The 26,513-nt window shown below is 35.0% G+C and overlaps 1 protein-coding gene across 2 annotated transcripts in view; it reads left to right on the top strand.

The window, feature by feature from the left end:
- Positions 1-26,513, top strand: part of DPYD (dihydropyrimidine dehydrogenase) — an 829,985-nt gene that overhangs the window by 26,649 nt on the left and 776,823 nt on the right. For both annotated transcript variants that reach the window (XM_032867196.1, XM_032867195.1), the window contains exon 2: positions 13,472-13,582. In XM_032867196.1, coding sequence (XP_032723087.1) covers positions 13,472-13,582 — 111 coding nt within the window. The remainder of the gene's footprint in view (positions 1-13,471; positions 13,583-26,513) is intronic.

The following is a 26,513-nucleotide window of genomic DNA, read 5'->3' as shown; positions in this document are numbered from 1 at the left end:
GGGGAAGTATTGGGCAGTGTGGTCATCATCAAAGACTTGGCAAGAGCATTAACAGTAGTGATAGAAGCAGAGACTTACTTGCAATGAAGATCCAATGGGTAGCTAAATATTTCTCTTTTTGTTCCTCTTAGATTGGAAATATGCATGTGTTCTTTGAATGTTTATGCCCTTTTCCTATTTATTAGCACTTTTTTGTTTTCTTATTAATTTATGTAAGCCTTATATAAAAGGGACTAAACTTTTTCATTTTTCTTTGACAGATTTGATTGATATATTTAGTTCAATGACTGTTTGGAATAGGATTTATGAATTACGATGGGCAATCAAATGTTAATACTTAAAGTCCATTCCAATTCAAATATATTAAATCCAGAAGACCCAAAGTAGATGAAAAGAGCTAATTTTAATTCATCCTTGGAAGGAAACCAGTTTAGGTCAGGTAGTATTTAATTATAAATGCAGATTAGGAGAAGGAGCATCATTTCTTTATATCTTGCTTTAGGTGTAAATTTAAATTATTTAAAGTGAGATATTGATGTCCCTAAGTTGGAATTGCTAGTTCATGTTTGTTAAAGAATTAAAATATCTTGAGCTGATTTCATACTGAATATTTTCCACTATCTAATACTAATTTTTTTAACTTTTTTTTTCAGTGTTCCAATATTTCATTTTTTATGCACCATACCCAGTGCTTCATGCAATATATGCCCTCCTTAATACCCACCACCAGGCTCACCCCTCTCCCCTCCAGAACCCTCAGTTTGTTTATCAGAGTTCACAGTCTCTCATGGTTTGTCTCCCCCTCCAGTTTCCCCCAACTCACTTCTCCTCTACTTCTCCCAGTGTCCTCTGTGTTATTCCTTATGCTCCACAAGTAAGTGAAACCATATTATAATTGACTCTCACTCCTTGACTTATTTCACTCAGCATAATCTCCTCCAGTCCCATCCATGTTGATAAAAAAGTTGGGTATTCATCCTTTCTGATGGAGGCATAATACTCCACTGTATATATGGACCATATATATCATTATTATCCATTCATCTGTGGAAGGGCATCTTGGCTCTTTCCATAGTTTGGCAACTGTGGTCATTGCTGTTATGAACATTGGGGTACAAATGGCACTTCTTTTCTCTACATCTGTATCTTTGGGATAAGTACCCAGTAGTGCAATTGCAGGGTCATAGGGAAGCTCTATTTTTAATTTTTTAAGGAATCTCCACACTGTTTTCCAAAGTGGCTGCACCAACTTGCATTCCCACCAACAGTGTAAGAGGGTTCCCCTTTCTCCACATCCTCTCCAACATAATACTACTAATTTTTAAATGGAGACCATTCTCAGTAGGCACTCAAAGGGCATTAATTAAGGATACAAGACATCACTTACTAATTAAGAGAACATAAGTGGCTTCAATAGTAATTATATACATGGATTTTATATTATTTTAAACTATTATTTAATATACAAAGTTGTGTCTGATAAAATTGATTTTATTTCAGATATAGATTTTATTTCTACTCTTTTTAAAAACTTTTCATTATACCAACAGTGTTTGTACATATCATTAAAAATCTTCAAACTTGATTTTTAGTAGGTATATATATTAAGCTCTATGCAGACTCTGTAGGTATACGTATATTCTACTGTAGACAGACTATAATTTAACATTTCTCTTTCTGCTAGGTATTTTCCAGCTTTTTAATGTTGCAAATAACATCATAGTTTCTCTTAGTGGAGATTTCTTAAAGAATCTCCTTTCATTTTAAAGATTGCTCATACACCTTTAAGAAAATAAATAGGAGGCCTGGGTGGCTCAGTGGGTTGAAGCCTCTGCCTTCAGCTCAGGTCATGATCCCAGGGTCCTGGGATCCAGACCCACATCAGGCTCTCTGGTCGGCAGGGAGCCTGCTTCCCCTCCTTCTCTCTTTGCCTGCCTCTCTGCCTGCTTGTGATATCTGTCTGTCAAATAAATAAAAATCTTAAACAAAAAAGAAAATAAATAAATCCCTTAAATTTAGCCTTTCCTAGATTCACCTTCTGAGTTCACAGCACCTTGCAGTATTCTATGAATATACTCAAACCACTTTATTTTTACTTCATCCTGTTTGCTGCCTCCAGTGGTCTGCAGCTTCTTTGTTGTAGGGACCATGTCTGTCTCATGTTGGCGGTATCTATGTTGCATAATAAAATCCAAAACTTTGTCCTGAGAACATGTGAAGAGCAGATAACAACAAGTAATTCATTTGTTTTCTTGTCAGAACTTGTTGCTGACTTTATATTACCACAGATTTCAAGGCTCAGTTCAAAGTGTTTCACTGCTGTTTCAGCAAGTGAGGTGCATGATTAAACCTTTCAGTGAAAGTGTGGAAAACACTGACTTCCCATTTTGGAGAAGTTAATGATTATATGGCTTAAAATTTGTGTAACTGCTGACAAGTACTGAATGGTGTTCTCTTTGTCCTCTAAAATAGATTGAACACAAAGAAGAAAACAGAATTCTATTTGACTTGGCAGCATTAAAATCCTTCTATTCTCCAGTAGAAGTTTCTCGCTGCTTTTTGGTATTATTGTTTTGCTAAGAAAAATATTCCATTAACAATTGTTTTTTTTGCAAATTTTTACTAGTGAACTTTCCTTGGTTTACAGGAGGCTATATTAAAAATATCCTCACTTTTGAGGGTTTTAGTGACCATTTTGATGGGAGAGGGCATATGTATTAATATTTACTTAATATCATATCCTTATGTACCATGAATGACAGTGGCATTAGAGTCTATAGAAGTTTATGGATACAATCTAAATAGGAGGAAGGGCAGTGCTTCTTAAATTTTAGAGAAAATAGTTCTTAGTACTTAAGAAAAGTTAGTATCTAAACTAACATAAAGTAGGTGTATTCTAGACCTAGATACAGAGTGATGTGAGCAGAGATATGGACGTAGGAGTATACATAGACTCAAAAAACTACACATAGGTGAGGGGTGCCTGGGTGGCTCAGTAGGTTAAGCACCCCACTCTTGATCTCAGCTCAGGTCTTGATATCAGAATTGTGAGTTCGAGCCTTGTGTTGGGCTCCTCGCTGGGTGTGGAGCCTACTTAAAATACAACAACAGCAATAAAAAAATACACATAGGTGAGGTGGAGTTGTGTTAGAGTGGTAGGTGCATTTGAGACTGAATAGTAAGGTGATAGTTTTTATTGGTGTTATATATGTAATGGGAAGCCATTTAAGCTTTGTGTGCGTGCGCACACACGCACACATACATTTATATGTGTGTATGGACTGTCATATAAGAAAGAGGTGAAAGCACAGACTTGAGGTGAATGGTTTATCTAGGAGAGTACTATTATATTATAGTCCAAGCATTCTGTGTAAGGATCTTCAGTAGGTTGGAGAAATAGAAAGTATTAAAGACAGGCCAAATGTAACTAACATTGGCATTATGTGGGTTTAAGGAACAAAAGAAGTAGTATAGATTGACACCATATAAAGGCCATTTTACTAGAGAAGTGGTAGTATTGACAGGAGTCAAATGGAGTTAAAAGTTGAGGGGGTAGACAATACATTGTTTTTTTGGTATTAAGAAATCGAGATGATGATAGAACATGTAAGTGGGTTATTTGGCATCCAGTGAAGTGGATGACTGTAGATCAAGGCAGAGATCTCAGGGTTTAGAATATAGATATAAAGCTCAGATGTAGAAAAGTAATCATTAGTAGAAGGCATGTAGTAGAGGTCCAAGATCCTTTCATTATGGTCAAGAGGGGATGTAGAAATTACAAAAATAAAAATAGTGAATAGAAAGAGTGATCTTAATACCATGAGGTCAGGACCAAAGCAGATGAGTTTCTGGTTAGAGGAGTGAATTAACAATATTGAATGCTGTGCAGAAGTCATGGAGAGTTGAGAATTAAACTAAGACTTAAATAATACAAGTGTTTTCACATGTTTCACATGTTTTATTTTCTTAATTATAGTCCAACTTCCTAACTCACCATATACTCTTTGTTCCACCTTATCTTTCTTAAAAGAGAAAGTATCTTATGATAATCCTTCATACTAATGAGTTAAAAAATTTCATAGATCATTAAAAAATCATTTTAGTTCTTGTTTCTGATATAAATCACTTGGTAGTGCATATATGTTTCCTTTTTGCTTTTACCCATATAAAGGGCAACTAGTCAATCCTTGATTTATTACATTTTTGTGAACCTGAAAATCATGATACCTGCTCAGTTTAATTTTTTTTTTTTTTTAATTAAAACTCAATTGGGCAAGATCCTACTTCCTTATTTCTTCTTAAGTTTTGTTTTCCAGCTTTTCTATTTGCTGGTCACTATTGCTTTACCTTTGGCATGCTGGTATACACTTAAACCTCTCTTGAACTAAAATGACCCTTAGTCTTGTAAACACAGATCTTTTGAAAACCAGTGTTTGTTATCCACAGAAGTTAATGGATTAAAGGTAAATCATAGTAGTTTTTTATATTATTTAAAAAGACTCTCTAAGACTGATTTTACTTTGAGACAATTTCTGTAAAGCAAGTTTTAGGATAAAATAATTATTCTTGAATAAAAAAAGCATGAATTCCAGAATATGAACTGTCATATTTACCCAGTGAACTTTTGCATTTTTTATGATAATATAATAATCCTTATCAATTTTCTCACTTCATAATATTATCTTGGATTTCTGTGTATTGACTCATATATATCCATATATATATATATATACACATATATATACAGATATGTGTGTGTGTGTGTTTGTGTGTGTGTGTGTATATATTCATTCAGTTCTTGCCAACATAAGATGCTACTTTAGCATGGATTTTCATAGTTATGCCCTTTCCAAATATTGGTTTTCATTTAGATATATAATGCATGGATATTTTGTAACATTATATTAAATAGTTTATGATTACAGAAGTGAAATTTTTAAAGAAAATTGCTGTATTACAGGTTTTTATCTTTTTTTTCTATTTTTGATATCATTTGGTGTTTGGATATGATACTTGATTTTCAATTTTGTAATGAAAATATATGAAGAGTATATAAATTAGTATCTAAGTTATTAATGTTTTGCTACTCTTATGACTTAAAGAGTAAAAGAGGATACATAATGGCCATGTTAATTTCTTTTTTTCCTTTGTTTTTATTTTATTTTTTATTTTTATTTATTTTATTATTTTTATTTTTTCTTTGTTTTTATTTTATTTTTTAAATTTAAAATTTTAATGCCATATCATACTGCTTTTGTTTTTTGAAGTTTCTTCTTTTTTCTTGATTGAAGTATAGTTGATGTATACTGTTACATTAGTTTCAGGTCTACAGCTTATGATTCTCTGAGTCTATATGTTATGCTATGCTCACCACAAGTGTAGCTCCCATCAGCGCTATTATAATACCATTGACTGTATTCCCTATGCTGTACCTTTTCATCCCTGTGACTTAAATTGTTCATAACTGAGAGCTTGTGTCTTCCGCTCTCCTTTGTCCATTTTGGTTCCCATGCCCCACCAAAGTCTCTTCTTGATAAAATAAAGGTATAAACTCAATGTGGTACTGTTTATAATCTTAAGATAAATCTATCTTGTAAGTTAATTCCCAGTATTTACAGATTTGCACAGATCTACAAAAAGTAGAAATTTTTCCATGATGATTATGGACTAAGTATCTGTGTCCGCCTTAAATTTTGTGTTGGGGCACCTGGGTGGCTCAGTCCATTAAGCATCTGCCTTTGGCTCAGGTGATGATCCCAGGCTCTTGGGATTGGGCCATGCATAGGGCTACCTGTTCAGTGGGGAGCCTGCTTCTCCCTTTTCCTCTGCTGCTCCCCCTGCTTGTACACACTCTCTCTGCCAAATAAATAAATAAAATCTTAAAATAAAAATTTTGTGTGTTGAAGCCCTAACATTCAATCCATATTATTTGGAGATTGGGCCTTTGGGAGGTAATTAGGTTAGATGGGGCCCTGAGGGTGGGGCCCTCACATTGGGGTTAGTGCCTTTATAAGAGACTCAAGAGAGCTCTCTGTCTCTCTGTGCCCTGTGTGGACAAAGAGGGTAGGTGACTTTCTGCAAACCAGGGAGAAGTGGTCTCTTACTAGTAGCTGAATAGGTCAGCACCTTCTTGGAGCTCCCAGTCTCCAGAACTGTGAAAAAGAAATGTCTGTTGTTCAAGTTACTCAGTCTAGAGATCCCTTCTTTTTTTCTTTTAAGAGAGAGAGAGTGCACATACCAGCAGGGTGGGGGTGGGGTTGGAACAAGGGGCAGCGGGAGAGGGAGAGAGAGATAGAGAATCTTAAGCAGGCTCCATGCCCAGTGCAGAGCTCTATCTCATGACACAGATCAGGACCTGAGCCAGAATCAAGAGTCTGACACTTAACTATCTGAGCCACCCAGGCGCCCCTCTGTGACATTCTTTTATAGCAGCCCAAGCTGACTAATACAGCGTCTAAGTCAGAATCAGTCACCACTCTGGCATGCTCTGTTTTGTATTAGGAATTGTCAGATTAATATCAGATGTGTAAGTAATTGTTCCTGTGTTTGAGTTCTCAATCTTTTCTGAAAGACAATAAAAAGGCATTTATTATACTTAAAGAACACTGAGGTGCATGGTGTATGGTGTGTATTTTATAAGCAAAGGAGAGTCACATACTGGGCTTGAAATGCAGGCAACAACTTCATGTAGCTGACCTTCCCTCATTTAGTTAAAGAATGACATGATGAATGGGATGTTTTAAGATGCATAAACTATTTTATTTGTGTTAACTATTTGTTCAGTAGAAATGAATCAGATTCCCTAGGCAAAAGGACTAGCATTCTGAAGGGGCTCATTCATTTCCAGTTGATGAGTTTTTTGATGTTTTATAAATTCATCACTTTTGGTCTGACCTTTCTCTGGAAGGAATTGTAATGTGAATTCACTTAAACGTGTTTAGACCAAAGGTCCATGGGTTATATACTGTTGTATGTATTATAAAATGATATCTGCATTTCTATTTATGTGTAGTAGATTTTAAAAATCTATATTTGAATTTCATGACCCTTCCCCACTGCCATTTTAATTTGTGAAGAGCATATTGCATTTTCAGGCAGTCTCCTTTTAAATTGTAGGCTTAGGGCACAGATAAGTTCAGGACCAATGATTTGGTTTCACCTGGATACAGCTCTATTTTTTTCTTACTATTTCATTTATAGTTAACTTTTCACCTGTTTCCTTTATCTTTTTCTATACTCCTGTACTTAAAGAAAATGATTCCCTTGTATATATTCAAAATTGGCAATATAAGAATATGAATATACTTTGGGTGAATGGAACCTAAAATCTAGTTCTGTCACATACTAAGTGACAACAGGAATTAAGCCTTCACAGCATACACCTTCTAGACATTTTTATGTATCATCTTATTTATTTTTATTTATTTATTTTTTAATTTAAATTCAATTAGCCAGCACATAGTACATCATTAGATTTTGGCGTAGTGTTCAATGATTCACTAGTTGCATGTAACACCCAGTGCTCATCAGATCACATGCCCTCCTTAGTGCCCATTACCCAGTTACCCCATCCCCCTGTGTATCATTTTATTTAATCCTCAAAAGAACCATCTGAGAAGGAAGGTACATTCCTAATCACCATTTTATTGTTTAAGAAGTACAGGGATTGAGAGTTTAAATACCCAGCAAAAAGAGTAGAGCTAAAACCTAAACCCAAATTTAAGTTCAGACGTTATGTGTATTGCTTAGTGAATACTTAATAAAATGAAAGTTTTAAGATTTAGAACTGTCATAAACTCCTTCATTGATTATTTACTGACTGCAGTGACTTAAACATTTGCATAAAGGGAAAAGTGGCCTTTGTGTAGAGCTGGTAAATGAAAAAAAAAAAAAAAAAAGAAAAAGATAAAAGTTACTTCAAAAGATACTTCAACCTAAGGAAAAAGAAGTCTAGAGGCTGGCCAAAGAATAGAAGTGCATTAAATGATAATAATAGTAATTAAGAAAATCTGAGAGTCCCTGACCAGGACTGATTAGCATGAATTTCCAAGGTTTTCAGACTTCAGACTAATTTATATCTTGAGTGTTGGTATAGGATGCAAAATGAAGCTGCGTTCTCTCTACTTCTGCTTGCAACCCAGTAGGAGAGTGAATCATTATTAGGTCTGAGCTTATCCAAGAACCAAAGGTGCCTTTGTGAATTCCTAAAGATACTTTAACTCATACTATACTTTGATTAATGATGGACATGGGAAAGGGTGGGATAATTGGTCGAGATCAGGGCTTGTAAGCAAGAGGCTGTTAAGCGAGTAAGTAATGTAAAGTTCAGATCTTCATTGATCAGCATTCGTTAGATTGTTGCCTGGATGCAGGAACAAATACTGAACAAAAGTATCAGTCAATAGATAATTCCATTTCCTTTTAGTTAAGAATATTTATTGAGAAAAAAATGATAGCACAATAAAATGTTTTATTGAAATGAAGATATTTATGTCCAGTTATGAAAAAAATGAGAAAAACATGGTTTTTATTCTTTTTTTAAAATTTTTTATCTGATGGAATGGGAAGTAGGAGACAACTTATGGAAGACCCAGAAAAAGCCAACAAAGACAAAATTTAAGCATAATCTAAATAAGCTAAAATCTAATTTACCAAGTTCAGCCTCTAAATCTAAAATGTCAGTATGTGTGTAACATTGTTAATGGATCAGAATTACAGTGGTAGCCAGGAATGAAGAGGAAACATTTGTTTATAATTTAAAATGCAGAGGATGAGGAAAGCTTAATGATACATTATGTTTAGATAACTGATATTGTGATATAAAACAAAGCCACATTTTTAGAAAGAGGACATTTTGGCCAACTGGCTTCCTGCGGTTGGAATTCAAGCTCTCAAATAATACTGCAGTTCCAATATTTTTAGTCTAATTCTTAATGCTTTTATTTGTGAAGTGAGGCCTCCTCTTTGTGCCCTTTATGAGAGTAAAGAAAGACTCTCCTCAGATGCGGAATTTTAGCTTGTATGTTGTGGCATTCTTCACAACACTTCCCAGAATAGTGTTGATAGACAACACAGTGACAACACATAAACCTGATTTGCTCTCACATATAAGTCTGTGTCTGGATCATATTCTATCATTTCTTAAACTAAATGGTATAGGGAAAATTTCTCAGATTCTGGTTTTTGGTTTTTGTTTGTTTGTTTTGCTTCTAGAATCACCAGTACATTTTTATTGTTTTACTGCAGATGATTGGGAAAGCCAAAGGCCAAATTCTTTGTAGGGGAGAAAATCCCCTCTATCAGTAACAAGCCTTATATCTGAAAGGGTTAACAGGCCTTTTAAAGTGCTGAATTTATCGGGAGAGCGGACTCTGTGACCCTGGTAGGATCTGGCTTTGGTCATTTCTTAGGAAGAATGCAATTCAGAACTCTCCTTTATTATTCTGCCAGCTATTTAGTTATTGATGATATTGACTTTTAATTTTAAAATGTCTTGCTTTGGAAATTGTTTTTAACAGCCCTCATCCACTTATATTTTGAATTTTTATGTTATATCACTTTTCATTTGGGATATTAAGTCAAATTCTTGGTAACTATTCTCCACAATCCAATTTATTTTTACCCAAGATCCATTGAATTCAACTCACTGCCTTTTTGTAAAAGGTTAACCCAATATTTCATGTTATGTTATACTTTCTACTTATGCTATGTAAAAGAAAAGTTACTGTGATAAGCAGCCAATAAATTGCATTCAGAATGTTTATTCTCAAAAATTACATTACTATGCTGACATAGATAAACATAATCATTTATCACAATATGGATTGTGAAGTAAAAGCTAAAATAAATGGAACCATCTTGCCTGTTACCCAGGGTTTTTTTTTCCTTTAAATGTTTGTCACAATATCTACCTTTAAAAAATGTCATCTTTGTATTCATCAGCTTGAATTAATGTATGAGATTAGTAATGGCTCAAGGTTAAATAATGACAAAAAACATTTATTTTATAATAAAGTATTTTTAACTTTTTTGTATAAAAATGATATTATATTTTCTAGTATTGGCTCTTATTAATATGTTGCTTTGTCATTATTTCATCATAAGGAATAAGCCATTTAAACCATAAAACTAGGGATGCCTGGGTGGCTCAGTTGGTTGGGCAGCTGCCTTCGGCTCAGGTCATGATCCCAGTATCCTGGGATTGAGTCCCACATCGGGCTCCTTGCTCGACAGGGAGCCTGCTTCTCCCTCTGACTCTGCCTGCCATTCTGTCTGCCTGTGCTTGCTTCCTTGCTCACTCTCTCTCTCTCTCTCTCTCATAAATAAATAAATAAGCTAAAAAAAATAAAAAATAAAACCATAAAACTAATAGCTCTATTTGATGTTTGTTGTCCAGAAAACCTAGACATCTAAATTGGTGGATTTTGAAGAAATTTCATGTCTGTCATATATAGGAATTGCTAAAAATAATCTTCATTTATATTGGGCTAGTAAATTAAGTCCCAGTGATGTTTATTAGAGTGAATATAGTACACAGTGAAATCTGCTGAATGTAGAATTTAGTGACTATTTATTTGATAACAGCTTTATTGAGGTTTAATTCACATACTATACAATTCACTCACACAAAGTATAGAATTCAAAAGCTGTTTGTCTATTAATAGAGTTGTGTTGCCATCCCCGCCCTCAATTTCATCACCCCAAAAGGAAACCAAGTACCCTTTGTCAGTTTCTCCATTTCCCCCTAGTTCTCCCATCCCTGGCAAGCACAGTCTGTTTTCTGTTTCTGTATATTTACCTACTCTGGAAATTTTATATAAATGAAATCATACAATATGTGCTATTTTATAACTGGGTTCTCTCAGCTTAATGTTAACTATGTTCATCTATGTTGTTTGTGAAATTCCAAAATTTCTTTCATTATTGATATTTGATTCCATTCTATTATGGTTGGAGAACTACTTTGTATGGTTTTAAAAATTTATTGAGGCTTGTTTTATGGCTTAGGTTATGGTCCATCCCAGAGAATGTTTTGTGTATACCTGAGAAAAATGTGCATTTTGCTGTTGTTGGGTAGAGTGTACTATATAGATAAAGTTTTTTGTGTGTGTGTTGAATTTGACACCTGCTCCCTCTGGAGGGAGTTTCTGTTGTCTACTTTTTTTCTTGTGTGGATCACATAATCCTGTTTCTTTGAATGTCTTATAATTTTTTTTATTGAAAAGTAAACATTTTAGATAAAACATTATATTCTGGATATTAACCATCTCCTCTCAAAGATGGGCCTTATTGGTGTTTGCCTATTTGTTTAGTGACTTGATGGACTATTTTTGGGAAGTCTCTTTCCCCTAAGGTGTGAACTTCTGATTGTACTTGCATAGGATGAAGTCTTGAGCTTGTGCACAATTATTCTGGGATACTAGTGGTTTTATCAGGGCTCTATATGCCTTTTCTCCTTTTGTTGTTGTTTTGTTTTTGCTGTTCAACTGCTCACCTCTGTTGGTATTACACCTAGCTCTTGGTTTTCATTGATTGTTGGCTGATTGTTCTATTATTTTTGACAGTGCTCTGGGATATAAATTGTTCCACAGTGTAAGTCAATTAAATTTGGGCCCCCTGCAGGGATAGCTTTTGAAGTGAGTCTTTGAGGTTTCCTGTGACCTTAGGGGAGCTGTTCTTAACCATTTCTTTTCGTGGTTCTCTCTGGTAAACTATCTGCCTTATGATTTGGTTGATTGCTCTCATGAAGCTATCACCCTCCTCTTGTTTGCCATGAAACTATTTATTGTTTTGGGAGCACCCATAGGCTTGAACTTTCCTACATACTGATTCTAATAAAGTCAGTTCCTTATGGCATGCTTCTTGTGCTGTGAAAAGTCTCTAAGCCACAGCTGCAGAGCTAGGGGTGGTTTTAGTGGCCTGCTTCTTTCAGATTGACACTCTTGCTGTATGTGTAGAGTATGAGTATGGGCAGTAGCTTCTGATTTCAGTTTGCTTCTCCTGGTATATTAGTTCCAAATAGTGAGCAAGTTGAGATGAGGGTGATCAGGACCCCTGGGTTATAGGTATGCTGTTCCTCAGGTAGAGCCTCTGTTCTATGAATGGGAGCTGGGTGAAGCAAGGGAGCTCCTGACATCTCAGCTGCACTTTGTGGAGTTTCGTAGCTGCATAATGGATGGGGAGAAGGGTGTGAGTGGGAGGAGTGGGGGGTGAGAAATACTAATAGTCTGCCCTTCTCTGAGACATACCACAGCCTCAGTTGGAAGCTGGGGCAGATGGGCCCTTGTGTTCTTGGCTGCACTCTCTTGAGGTGGAATTTCTGTCATTCTGAGAGGGGAGCATGGGGGGGTGGGGTGGACAGGCCATCCCTCAGATGCCATAGACCTTCACTATTACCAAGTTTTAGTAGGTTTTTTGAAATAACTGTTTCTTCAATTGCTATTTGACTTTAGCGTGATTTCTGGAGATTTTAAAGGGCTCTTATTTTTGCTAATTTTTATCAGTATGTTTGTTTTGCTGGGGAATTGATCTGCAGAGTCTTCATACCACCCCATTCTAGAAGATCTCTAGTGGTTTTCTTTTAAATGCTTGCTTAAGACAGGACTTTGAGGGGCACCTGGGTGGATCAGTGGGTTAAAGCCTCTGCCTTCAGCTCAGGTATGATCCTAGGGTCCTGGTATTGAGCCCCGCATCGGGCTCCCTGCTCAGAAGGGAGTCTGCTTCCCCATCTCTCTCTGCCTGCCTCTCTGACTACTTGTGATCTCTGTCTGTCAAATAAATAAATAAAATCTTAAAAAAAAAAAAAAAGACAGGATTTTGAAATTAATTCTTTATTGAGTTATTCAGGTGCCATTTAATGTATTTGCACATGTGGTTAAAAAGGTTTTGTCTTCTACTTTGATGCTTCACAAAGTCACGGTAAAATATAGACTATTTTTGAATGAATTTGAATATAAGCTTAATAATGAGAAGAACTTATCTTCTAAGTCAGTCCCTTCTGCATATTAATTATGAGATCTCAAGTGGGTAACCTAACCCCCTTGTATTTATTTGCTCATCCAAAATTTTGAGATAGTAGCTATTATTAAGTTAAATTGGGTACTGAATGTGAAAGCAATTTGTAAATTCTAAAAACTTAAAATGAAGAGTACTGTTATTACAAGTTTAAATGAAACCTCCATCTTTTCTGATCTCATTATCATGTAAATTCTATGAATAAAATTTATCTTAAGGAGTCTTTAGTACAGTTTGTGTGATTTTTAAATTTTTCATATTATGATCGATATTCTTATAAAATCAAGTATATTGCCTAGTAAATGATTACTTTAGATAAGCTTATTGTTAAATTATAATAACAGAAGGAGAAAACATTTTTAGTATGTCTTTGAGGTGTGTTGGGAAATCCTTAAATTTTTATTTTTTAAAAATGCTGCCAGTATATATGATTATACATTGTTTTTGCTGTCTTCAGAGTATCCTGGCTTTAAATCCTCGAACACAAACTCATGCAACGCTGCGTTCCACTTCAGCCAAGAAAGTAGACAAGAAACATTGGAAAAGAAATCCTGATAAAAACTGCACTGTAAGTACAACTGATAGATGATTTCACATTGAAAATGATCTCATCTTATATATTATAGGACAAGATTCTACATATACTTTGAAATACAATTAAATATGTGTAAAGTACAGCTATAATTTTTTCATATTTTAAATATTTTATATTTGAAAAATCTCAAAAATGTCTTTTATTCCTTAAAAATCTATTGAAACATTAAAAAAATTATATGGATTTAGTATGGTGCCAAAATTTATTTTCTTAAAACTCTATAAAATTTCTTTTTAAATTGTTTTGTAAAATCAAAAACACAAGAAACAATGTGTTGGCAAGAATGTGGAGAAAAAGGAACCCTCTTGCACTGTTGGTAGAAGTGCAAACTAGTACAGGCACTGTGAAGAGTATGGAGGTTTCTGAAACAAAGAATAGTGGAATTATTATAGATCCAGTAACTCCGCTACTGTGTATTTACCCAAAGAATATGAAAACACTAATTTGAAAAGATACATACACCCCTATGTTTATTGCAACATTATTTACAATAGCCAAACTATGGAGAAAGCCCAAGTGTCTGTTGATAGATGAATGGATAAAGGGAATGTGGTGTATATAAACAATGGAATATTTATTATTCAGCCCTAAAAAAGAATGAAATCTTGCCATTTGCAATGACATGGTGAGAGCTAGAGAGTATAATGCTAAGCGACATAAGTCAGTTGGAAAAAGACAAATGCCATGTGATCTCACTCATATGTGGAATTTAAGAAACAAAACAAACAAGCAAAGGAAAAAGTGCAAACCAAGAACCAGACTCTTAACTTTTGAAAACAAACTGATGGTTCCCAGATGGGAGATTGGTGGGTGGGGAGGAGGTAAAATAGGTGGTGCGGATTAAAGAGTATATTTATCATAATGAAAAAGGCTTAATTAAAGCCTTTAAAAATTATTTTGTATATTAACACAAGGACACGGAAGAGTTGCCATATTACCGATATAGTTCAATTGAAGAAGAATACATTGGTATATACAGACTGTTGTAGGATAATGCCTTTGGGGAATATATGAACAGTATTTGGGGGACACTGTGAACCTTGAATATTTCAAAGTGAGGTACAGGGGCAAAAATGTATGAGATTACTGGTGGCTGAAATGTTATTTAGCTGATCCTATGAGGTTAACATGAGTCTGGCACTTGGAAGCCATAAATGGGGATTAAGTACAACCTTGAAGGCAATGTTTAAAATACCATTTTAGGGGGTATACATTTTTAAATTAGGAAAGCAATTTCCTTTTTACCCAATTTCTCAAAATTTATTTCCCCAAAATTAATTTTCTCAGGTCAGTTAGTGAAATAATTAATAGCATTAGTTTATTTGCATTGGCCTTTTTGGTACTTTGCTTATACTGTCTAATGTAATGATTCTAGTTTATTTTTTATGTACTTCTTTCTTCCTTACATATTAACTCTTTGATGATGGAAATTGAACTATGTGTACAGATGTGTATGTATTCATGTGATTTTTTAAATTTTTTTTTTGTCACTGGGCACTCAGCAAAATTTTTTTAAATGAAAAAAGGAAATAGAAATACAAAGAGACAATGTGACTTGAGGTGATAACACAGCCACTTAGTAGCAAACCTGAATTTGGAGTTCACTTTTCTTTGTACCATTTGGGTGAGTTTTGCTTTCCACCATGTGGTCTCTGAAAGGAGACTAGTGTGATCCAAATTAGATCATTAGATCAAGTAAGAGACTGACTCTACGGCATGATTTTTTTTTTTTTTTTAAGATTTTATTTATTTGTTTGACAGACAGAGATCACAAGTAGGCAGAGAGGCAGGCAGAGAGAGAGTAAGGGAAGCAAGTTCCCTCCTGACCAGAAAGCCCGATGTGGGGCTTGATCCCAAGATTCTGGGATCATGTCCTGAGCCGAAGGCAGAGGCTTAACCCACTGAGCCACCCAGGTGCCCCTCTAAGGCATGATCTTATATTATGATGTGACTAAAGAAGTCATGTAAATTTTAAATTTAGAAAGCCCTGGAAGATTATTAAGTCTAAATCATTTTAAAGGTATGAGAACTCTGATCCAGAAAAATTATATGACTTCTTCTCTAAGGTCGCATTTATATATTATTAAGCTATGTATGGTAAACATATGTTTATACATATGTATACATGTATACATACATACATACAATACCTGTATGTATGTACTGAGAAACCTTTATTGAGAAAGAATAAGGTTTTATTGAGAAAGAGAGGCTTTCTTTGTTATCATTTTTATTACTTTTATTTTATGAAAATTAGCATTTTGTTCTAAAATGTTAAGCTGCAAACTGTCTCATTTTACCATATGTGTGTACATACAAATAATATATAATATTACATATAAATATGTTATTTTTTATTTTTATAAATATAAATATAAAAATAAACAAAAATATATAAAAATATAAAAGTATTTCATTTTTATATTTTATTTTATGTTATTATTTATATAATATATAAATATAAACTTTATATATATGTATATAAATTATTGGCAAAGATGCAGTGAGATGGGTTTTCTCCATTGAGTATATATTGGCACAAATTCTGAGAAAAGCAGTTTGACAGTATCTTTGACAATATTCATTAACACCTGTGTTTAGTTCGCTAGGGCTGCCGTAACAAACTACCATTAATTGGTGGCCTAAAGAATAGAAATTATCAATGTTCTGGAGGCTAGAAATCTGAGAGGGTTGTTTTCTTCTGAGGCTTTTCTGCTGCTTTTTCCTTGTGTCTTCATGTGGTGTTTTTCTCTGTATGTCCCTATGTCCAAATTTCCTCTAATAATGACACTAATCATATTAGATTAGGGTCCTGCCTAATGACCTCATTTTAATTCAATTACCTCTGTAAAAACTGTCTCCAAATACACTTACATTGTGAGTGTATTTGGAGATTAAGACTCCAACATATGAATTTGTGGGGGACATAATTACATCCATAACAGTATCTTTAAATTATCACTTACAACCCAATAATTCATCTTCTAGTAGACTATCCTAAACAAAGAATTAGGAATGTAGGTAAAGAAATAAGTCGAAAGAAACTTATCCCTATGTTATTTATTTGGTAGAGAAAAATGTGGGAGAAAACCCACTGAATTGCATCCAATGAGTTGTGGTTAAATAAATTAGGGCAGATCCATTCAGTGGAAAATTGTGCAATCGTGGAAATTTTTTTAAAATAATAATCTGGAAAAATACAATCTATATTACAAGGAAAAGGCATGAACATTATATTTAAGAATGGTTGTGTGCAGTTACATACACACACACACACCAAGACACATAGAAAAAGAAAATATAATGGGATGTTAATAGTGATTAGCTTTGTTTTATTAGTACTTCTGTTTGCTTCAAGTTTTCTATGATAAGCAAGTATTAGTGGAAAATCATCTAATCATCTCAATTTGTAAGATCAGTTTTATTGGTCTGAATTTATACCATTTTGAAAATTCTATTTGACACCCTTGTATTAAAAAAGAGCAGTGAAATTCATACCCAAAGTGGAACGATAGAGCGAGGTTTGAAAGTTATTCTCAGTGCAGTTAAAGAATGTAATTCCTTTCCTTTTCATTAGTATGCTCTTTGTGTTTGCATGAAGAATTGATTAGAAGTGTAACCAAAAGATATGATTTATATTTTAATTTGTAAATTTTCATACTTGTGTTTTATAATCACTCATCAAAATTAAAAAACCTTATGTGTATATAAAGCAAACATAAGACTTTGAAAGGAAGAGAGAAGGCCACCTAGCTAGAGAAATGCAACCTAAAGAATGAAACAGTAGTGAGTTCCCTGGGTTCCTTTTTTTCTGCATTTATCCCAGTCTTGGTGAGGAGTGCTCAGCTGGGTCAGTCACTAGAGCATCTGACTCTTGATCTTGGGATCATTAATTGAAGCCCCACACTGGGTGCAGAGCTTACTTAAATTAATTAATTAATTAAATTTAAAAGTAAAAATAAACGTGTTTTGGAAAAAAATGGAAATAGTAAAATAGATAAATAAAATGAAAAAAAAAAATCCCAGTCTTGGAGCTAAAGAAATTGGAGAACTGGCAAAGGTAACTGTGTGTTATCACCTACCCCTACGCCCCCCAGACACACACACAGAAGTCTGAACAAAACTCTGCTCTCTCTAACTAAAATAACAGGGAAGGAACAGTCTAGCAAGACCAAAAACCTTCAGATAGTAATTTCTCTACTCTAGCCAAACACAGCAAGAAAAACTGTGAACCAAATATCTGGCTTGGGTGGAAAGATTAGGGAGCCAGTACTTTGATCCCCATTAGCTAGCTAGTAACCGAGTGGGTCCATATCTCCACTCACCTGTGTGATGTTAGTGGAGAGACCACTGGACTTCTGCTACTCTCCAGAGGAAGAGAAGAAAGAGGGAAGGGCTGAAAAATACTAGAAAGGAAATAATGGGTAAAAACTTTCCAAATTTGGCAGGAAATTTAAACCTATAGATTCAAAGACCTGAGTGAAACCCAAAGAAATCTATAGCAAGATATGTCATAATTAAACTTCCAAAAACTAAAGACAAAGACAATATCCTGAAGGAGGTCAGCCTACTTGCTTCAAGGCAGGGACAAGAACTCTGTGGGCTATTATGTTCCTGAGCCTTGCCCTATTGCTCTGGCTATGACTAGACAGTATCATAGAGCAAACACATAGAGCATTGAAGTATGCTCTGCAAGTTTCCCTCCTTCCCACCCTGCTTTACCCCTCTTATACTTTTCCTGAGTAGGACTTACTCCGTAAATCACCTGTCTGCACATCCCTGTCTCAAATTTTGCTTTTAGGGAAAATCAATTTAAATTGCTAGACAAACAGTCAAATCTTGGGGCATTATGAGCAGCACTGGATACAAAAAGTCTCTTTCTCCTTCCTAAAATATTTTCTTTCTCTTCGATTGCAGGACATCAGACTCCTTTATTAAGCATCTCCTTGGCTTCTTTGTTCATCTTCTCACCCCTGAATATTAAGAGTGCCCAAGGCTTAGATCATTCTCTCTCTTTTCGAGGCTCATTATGTTGGTGATCTCATTTTTTCTCCTCACTTTAAATGCTGTCTATATCCAGACTCTTATCACCTCTCGCCACCTTCACCACTACCAACCTTTCTAAGCCCATACCATTATCTCTCATCTGGTTTGTTTCAATAGCCTTGAAAGAGTTTCTGTGCTTACGCCTTTCCTGGTAGAATCTTGTCTTAATACACATGAGAAATCCTTTTAAAATTCCTGTGCTCAGAATATTTCAGTGGTTTTTCAGCTCACATGGAGTTTGCACAATTTCCTTTGTACAGTTGTCACCTCAGCAAGACCTTCTCCAGCCACTTTATTTAGAACTCTAAGACTGCCCCATTCTGAGTTCTCTTTAGACTTCTCTGCCTAATTTTTCTTCTAGCGCTTGTCACTGATATACTCTGTTTTTCACTCACTAATTTATTTTTTGTTTTTTTCCACTGGAATATAGTCCAAGAGGGCAGTGATTTTTGTGTTTTGTTCATCGTGTGTTCTGTTTCATAAGCTGTGTTCCCGGTTTCTAGAACAGCTGGTGCTCACTAAATACCTGTTGAAAGAATACATGAATGAATATGGCCGTTCTTTTATGTATTCCTTATATATTAGACATAAGAATTACATTTTTCTTGTATAGTGCTGTACAGTTTCCAGAGTACCTTTGCATATTACATTTGGTTTTTACCATGATGTGAATGGACAACTCAGATTTGTCTCCTTGTTTTATGGATGAGGACTATGCTGAAAATGCCAAATGATTTACTTAAGCTCTTTGAAATCACTTAGTGCTGCAGCCAGATCTAGAATTCAGGTCATCTGGATCTAGTGCATCTTTTTCAGTATATCACCTAGGTTCTTTAGGAAAGACAAGTAAGAGTATTGGAAAATAGAATCATCAAAGTAAGAAAAATGTGGGTTGTATTGGTTGTCCAATTTTTTTTTTAACCAATAATCTTATATCATTTCTGAAGATAGCCAAAGAGATCATTTTCAGCTAACTTGCTGACCACCAAATACAAAGGTGTTATTTATCTATGTTTATTTTGTTTCATTTTCTAACGATTTTGCTTTGGCTTTACAAATTTGTTTTGATTTAGTTCGGATAATCACTGACTTATCACTCTTTGCATATGTGCATTAGGGTTGTGGGTTGTGTTTCTCTGAATTCCCAGGGAAGAAGTTTTTCTTAAGATTGGAAAGTTTTCTGTCCCTATATGCCTTTCTTTTTAAGAAGTCCATTTGGTCCTAAAAACAACCATATTTCAGGCCCTGTACTGAATGGCACTTAGAGATGAATAAATTACAAATTATAATCTAAAATTGTCTATTAAAATGGATGTAGGTTTAGTTTTGATAAACAATTTTTTAAAAAAATTATTTTATTTATTTATTTTTAAAGATTTTACTTATTTATTTGACAGACAAAGATCACAAGTAGGCAGAGAGGCAGGCAGAGAGAGAGAGAGGAGGAAGCAGGCTCCCTGCCGAGCAGAGAGCTTGATGCGGGGCTTGATTCCAGGACCCTGGGATCATGACCTGAGCTGAAGACAGAGGCTTTAACCCACTGAGACACCCAGGTGCCCCAATAAACAAATTTATAGGCTTCTTTGAAGACAGGCATCTGTTTGACCTGTAAAAGAGCACTGGGAATGGAAATTCTGAATTTTTTTTTTTCTTTTAACCCAGGAATTTCTTCCCTTGGCAGTTTGATATCATTCTAGTACTAATTGGAAATTCTGAATTCAGTAGGGGATTTAAACTGGCAAATGTGTTTATACTGGTTAATGAAGCACGAAGCAGTTATTTCCAGTATCTTTTAAGCAGGTGTTCTATAACTACTGTTTATTTTTGCCATTTTAAAAAATATTGAACTGTCTTAATTGCATAAATATTTTGTACTCATTTTCCATTAGCAATTTTTGAAGACCAGAAAATGTTACGAATCAAAAAACTGGGAGAGAATAAAAAGGGAAGGCAGTTAAAGACAGCCAATTATTAGACATCCTGTCCAGGATTCCGCTATTGAATGGTAGAATCAGAGGTTGCACTCATGCAATCTGGCACCAGAACTTTTTAGGTAAAACTGTATAAAAATTAATCACTGACTTTTTTTTTTTCCATTCTAAGAAATGACCACAGTAATATGTAGGTTTTCATAAATTGTTACTGTTTTCCTGTGTGAGGTTCACAATCTTAGTCACTATTTTTGTTTGTTTTGTATTTGTTGGCTTTTGATAATGGGCTAACCATTGTGTCACTTTTCACAGTGGACTGAAGATGAATTTGACATAGACCTTGCCAAGAAGTTCTCACATTCTTTTTGAAATGTCAATAAATAACAATAGTACTCTTTCAAAGGAAGAACCACGAAGGAGTTTTAATTATCACTGTGATTTGGTCAAATTTGCCTTTAGCTGAATTTGTCTAACTTTCATAATAGAAGAAGGATTTAACAAGGAAGATGGGAGGCAAGATTCAGATTATTGTAGAAGGCTAGTAGACAAAAGAAGACAGCGCAGTGGGTATGTAGGAGAGTGGATAAACTTGAATATATTTAGGACATGTCTCAGTCTGCTTGGGCTACAATAGCAAAAATATCAGACTGGTGGCTTAAACAACAGACATTTAATTCCCACACTTCTGTATGCTGGGAGGTCCAACCTCAGAGCACTGGCAGATTTGGTGTCTGGTGAGGGCCTGCTTCCGGGTTGATAGATAACTCATATGGTAAATGGGATGAGAGAGCTTTTTGGGGTCCCTTTTATAAGGGCACTAATCCCATTCATGAGGTCTTCACCTTTATGACCTAATCACCTCTAATATGCCCCATCTCCTCATATCATCACACCGGGGAGTTAAATTTCAATATATGAATTCTGGGTGGGGGGAACACAAACCTTCAGTCTATAACAGGAAGTAAAATAAATATGACTTGTGAGTTTACTTTATATGTGCATTTAGTTGTTTATAAGATAAATTGGGACAGAAATCACGAGTTCAGTTTGTGATCTTTTGTTTCTTATAATATCCCATGTGGTAGCTCAGGATTCAGGAAAGGAGATGAAGAATTTTGAGTCATCAGAGTATATATGGGTATAATGGCCTGCATATAGAGTTATCCAGGAAGAGTGTGGAGAGTGGGAAGAGTTTGGATCTTAGATCTTTGAGGCTTTGGGTATGGTTAGGGAGAGACAAGTGAGGCACCGACTTGAGGTACAAAATATAAGGGGCATCAAAAGACTTTGTAAGCAAGACAAATAATACAAAAACATATAAAACATGTATATAGGAGCATACCTCTTTCCTTTTGCCTCAGGCTCTGGTGTGGCTTAGCAGGACGCTGAAAAACATGATGACAAGAGCAGTGGAGATGAGAATTTAGTTAACTAGTATCATGTGGGGTGAGATTCGAGAGCCATGAAAGAATCGTGAGAGAGTTCCTACAAAGAAAGACAGGTCAATGTGTTTTCCCTCTAATACATGATTTCCAAATGTGGTTGTTTTTTATATTTTGGAAATTATCCTTATGATTTATTTTGTGTGCCAGGGTCCATTTTTCTTTCTCAAGCTTGCATGACTATTAAGGGACAAAACGCACATAGTTAATACAGTCATCACTTAACCTCATTTAGAAAGAAAAGTGGAATCATTCTTGCTTCAATAACTAGCTACCTGGCTCTGTTAAACTTGACATAAAATGCAGGTCCCAGTGTTGATTCATAGCAAATTCACAATATGAATTTCTTTTTTTAAACTCCAAAGTTAAACGAATTTTTGACCAGATTCACAGTAAGAAAGCAGTCCCTGTTCTACCTTCACCTCTTCTTATACCATATTTTAAAACAACTTCTTAATCTTGAGCTTGCATTCCTGATTGCTGACAATAGCAATCTTCCAAAAATAGACCCAGTGCCTGAAGGAGTTTCTGAAATAAAATAAAATAAAATAACCAAAACCAAGTTTCTTTGCCATTTAATTCCTTCTTCAATAGGTAAAAAATGCATTGTTTGTATAGAGAATACAAGTATCAGACTAGAAACTCAGGCATATAGGAAATATAACCACCTTTCCTTTTCTGTAACCAAACTGAGTTTTTGTTTTGAGCTTTTTCAGAGTAGAAATTTAGTCATTGTCATTATCAGGATTTTTGTCCCCTCTGGTCTCCTTGCCCCTCCTTAGTACTCTGGGCTAACATCTGACTTCCATGGGATTTAGTGACAAGTGTGGTAGATGAGGTGAGCCCAGCTGATTCTTCATTATTTATTTCCATTAATAGCCAGTCATGGGGGATGTGGAGTCATCCTTCATTCCCTTTCACCAGATCCATTTCTGTTCCCCACCTCTGTGCTACTTTTAAGTCACTTTTGAATGCATGACAGTTACTTCTAATATTTCACTCAATACTGAGGCTCAGGAAACTTCACAGTCTAGTCACCTCCTCCCAGGGTTTCATCATAGCTTCTCTAGCTCATGATCTCCAAGTACCTTTACCATCCCCCTATGTCTAATCTGAGTTGCTGAGCAATGATCCTTTTTTTCTGGGATCTACCAAAATTTCTGGGCCCTCCCCTTTTCCATCTTGCCTTTCCATTCTTAAAATATTTATATAGTTTATATGAGAAGGTAAGAGTGGAGGTAAAAATTTACTTTCAACTCATCACACATTTCCTTTTAAATCCATTGTCAACCACTCAAGTTCTTTCAGATTCCTTGAAAAGCTGACTTCCAACATCTTAAGTCTCAGAAAAACTCTCTTTATCCCATTGCTTTCAGTGGTTATATCTTTTTCTTCAAGAAATGAAAACTGTTGGCCTCCACTGCCTAATGTGCATATGTTAGGAGGAAGAGAAATTATGGTAAAACTTCCCTATCCCATGAAGTCTGATTTTGAATTTGGATTTAACAGAATTGATGATTATCTCCCATTCTCCATCCAGCAGGTTCTCAAATGAAGTCAGTCAGGGGTGGGGAGAGAGGGTGGAGTTAAGTTTCTATTTTGGGTCAGAGAAAGTAAGAAAGAAGGGTTAAGACAGACACATGGGGCACTTGGGTGGCTTGGTTGTTGGAGCATTGGACTTTTGATTTCAGCTCAGGTCATGATCTCAGCGTCTCAAAATTAAGCCTATGTTGGGCTTAGTGGGGAGTCTGCTTGAGACTCTCTCTAAAATAAATAAAAATTAAAAAAAAAAAAAAGACAGGCAAGGCCATTTAAAACCCTATGTTGGGAAACTTAGATGGTACTTGCAAGACTCTGAAAGTGAGTACCTCCTTAAATTTTGTGCCATTGATGCCTCACTTTCCTCACTGTAATACTGACCCAGAAAACAGTTGTGAATCAGAGGACTTGTACTGCTCTGGAGGTACCAGCAGGACCTAGGGATGTTCCCATGAATGCTTAAACTTGGGTCGCAACTGGCAATCGGCAATAGAGACTCAGATGGCTTTGGATGGCACAGGTGGCCCCAGAACTCCAGGCTGGCTAACTGGGTGGGCTTGTCCGGTCATTACCTTAACTTCATAGTAAAGCTATCACACATTATGTATTACTGGATTTTTTGGAATCATTAATCTGATAGGTACCGGTTTACCATTTATAAGAACAGTTATCCTGCTATATGCATTGAGAACATTGTAATGAATTAGAAAAAAAAAAAAGTTTATTTTTAGGTAAGTATATTTTAAGTGCTCTTTATTGGGCAATCTTTTCCATACTTCTAAGAGAGGTTGGAAGTTATCATTATATAAACTTAGTAATTAATTTTATGTGTGTGTTAGAATAGACATTAATTTGAAGAAACTATTTGATTCTTTAAAGAAAATACAAATTTAAAGTTTAGCAGAGGGAAAAATATACAGTGACATATGATTAACTAAAAATCCTCTGTCAAAGAGTATAAAAATTTAAGTAGAAGAGGAATTCTGAGCCTAAAATCTTGGCTTGTGGTCATTTAGACATATGTAGACTTTGTAATTTTGGAATTAGGGTGGGATCTTTTGACACATAACCAGTATTTATTTTAAAATAATAACTTATATTACTTATGGGAAGTCTTAAAGTCTAGTTATGAATTCAAAAGGAGAATTTTGAGCCATTTCAATTTCTTTAAGAATATGAAGTATACCCTGAATCAGTAGTTAAAATATGAAATATTAATTTTTATTGTCTGTATATGAGATATGAACTCTTAAAAGCATTTTCTGAACATTTTTGGACATTAATCCAGTGGCTGAAAATAAGTTACTTTTCATAGCAGTGAGCCCTCTTAAAGAATTAAAGTGTCACATTTTTCTATATTCCAACACTACTATAGAGCAGTTATTCTGCCTAATTTTAAGAATTACATAATATAAATATTTGCTTAGAACCTGCCTCGTACAGTTCCATTAATTATGGAAATTAATGGCATACCTACTTACTATATGCCTGCCACTGTGAAAAGTGGTGGGTAAAGGGACAAACACTTTTCTTGCCCTGACAATTTACAGTCTTTTTCACAGGCATTCAAGTCATTCACAATCAGGCCTTGCAGGTGTAGTTAACCATGGGAATTACAGCTGTGGAATCTGGTCTCAGGATTCAAGGTTGGCCTCCCTGAGAAACCAGAATTTAATATGAAAATACAGATGGAGGAGGAAGACAAGAAGAAGGGGGATCCCACTAGAATGGAAAACATATACTGGAAAGATTGAGATGAGAGAGCATACTGAACCAAGGTCCTGAAATAGCTTTAGTACTGCATGGCTGAAGTGTAGTGTGAAGATATGTACCAAGTAATGAGAAGAGATCAGCAAAGACTAGTACATGTAACAATAACACTGATAATGATGAAGATTATATTAATGATTATATTTATTGAGAAGTTCTGTAGTCTGGTGATTTCATTATAAAAAGTGCATGTCATCCCGTTAGGAAAGCACGTCTTTGCTACATGCTGTAATTTAGTTTTGTCACATATTAGGGTCTATGTGTATATGTTTTCTTGGTGCTTTATTCTGCAGGCAGAAATATGTAATAAAATGTTAATTGACTAAAAAGAAGAAAAGTGTTAACTCTTGATTTCCTGAGGCTGTTACGAGAGAGCTTTGCTTTAATTATTTATTTCACACTGATCACAACTTTCTCCATATCCATGTGACACACAAATTAAACTCGTTTGTAATTGTCAGCCATCAGCTCTGTTACTTTTATTTTGCTCTTCTTTGTTTGAAATTTTATAATGGTTAAGTGATGGTTCTTTTTCTTTTTCTTTTTTCTTTAACCCACTGAGCCACCAAGGTGCCCCTTTTTCTTTTTTCTTAAACTAACTTTATTGTTGATTAGGACGGAGTGTAGTTACCTAGTCAGGGTTTAAGTTGAACTGGAAAAAACTTCAGGCTAAGTGTAAGGTGTGTTTCTTTAGTTTTGTTAGCAAAAGAAAGAAAACGTTCCCTTTAGAGTGAGCTACCTTATCTTTGAGGGTTTTTTTTTTTTTTTTTTTTTTTTTTTTTTTTTTAATGAAAGAAGACAGTGGAACCAAAAACAATGACCTATCAGCAGAATGATTGGTTAAGAGTGAGCTCCAGAGACCAACTAATTGGATTCAGTTATTGGTTCTGCCATTTACTAGCTGTAAGATCCTGAGTAAGTTCCTTGATCTTCCTGCCTCCATTTCCTCTTCTGCAAAATGAGGATACTAATAGAATCTACCTGATACACTTGCTATTGGGATTAAATGTCTCAATTTGCATAGTATACTTAGAACAGTGCCTGGTATATATACTCCTCAACAAGTGTTATTGAATCTAATTATTAGCACTGAAACATTGATGCTGCCTGGTCTGCTTCTGTTACTACAGATGTAGATCCATTATGACAGTGGACACAGAACAGCATAACTAAATA

This window comes from Lontra canadensis, unplaced genomic scaffold (assembly GCF_010015895.1).
Source record: "Lontra canadensis isolate GAN:19392208 unplaced genomic scaffold, GSC_riverotter_1.0 scaffold33, whole genome shotgun sequence".
Lineage (NCBI taxonomy): Eukaryota > Metazoa > Chordata > Mammalia > Carnivora > Mustelidae > Lontra > Lontra canadensis.
This window is presented reverse-complemented; position numbering and strand designations above follow the sequence as displayed.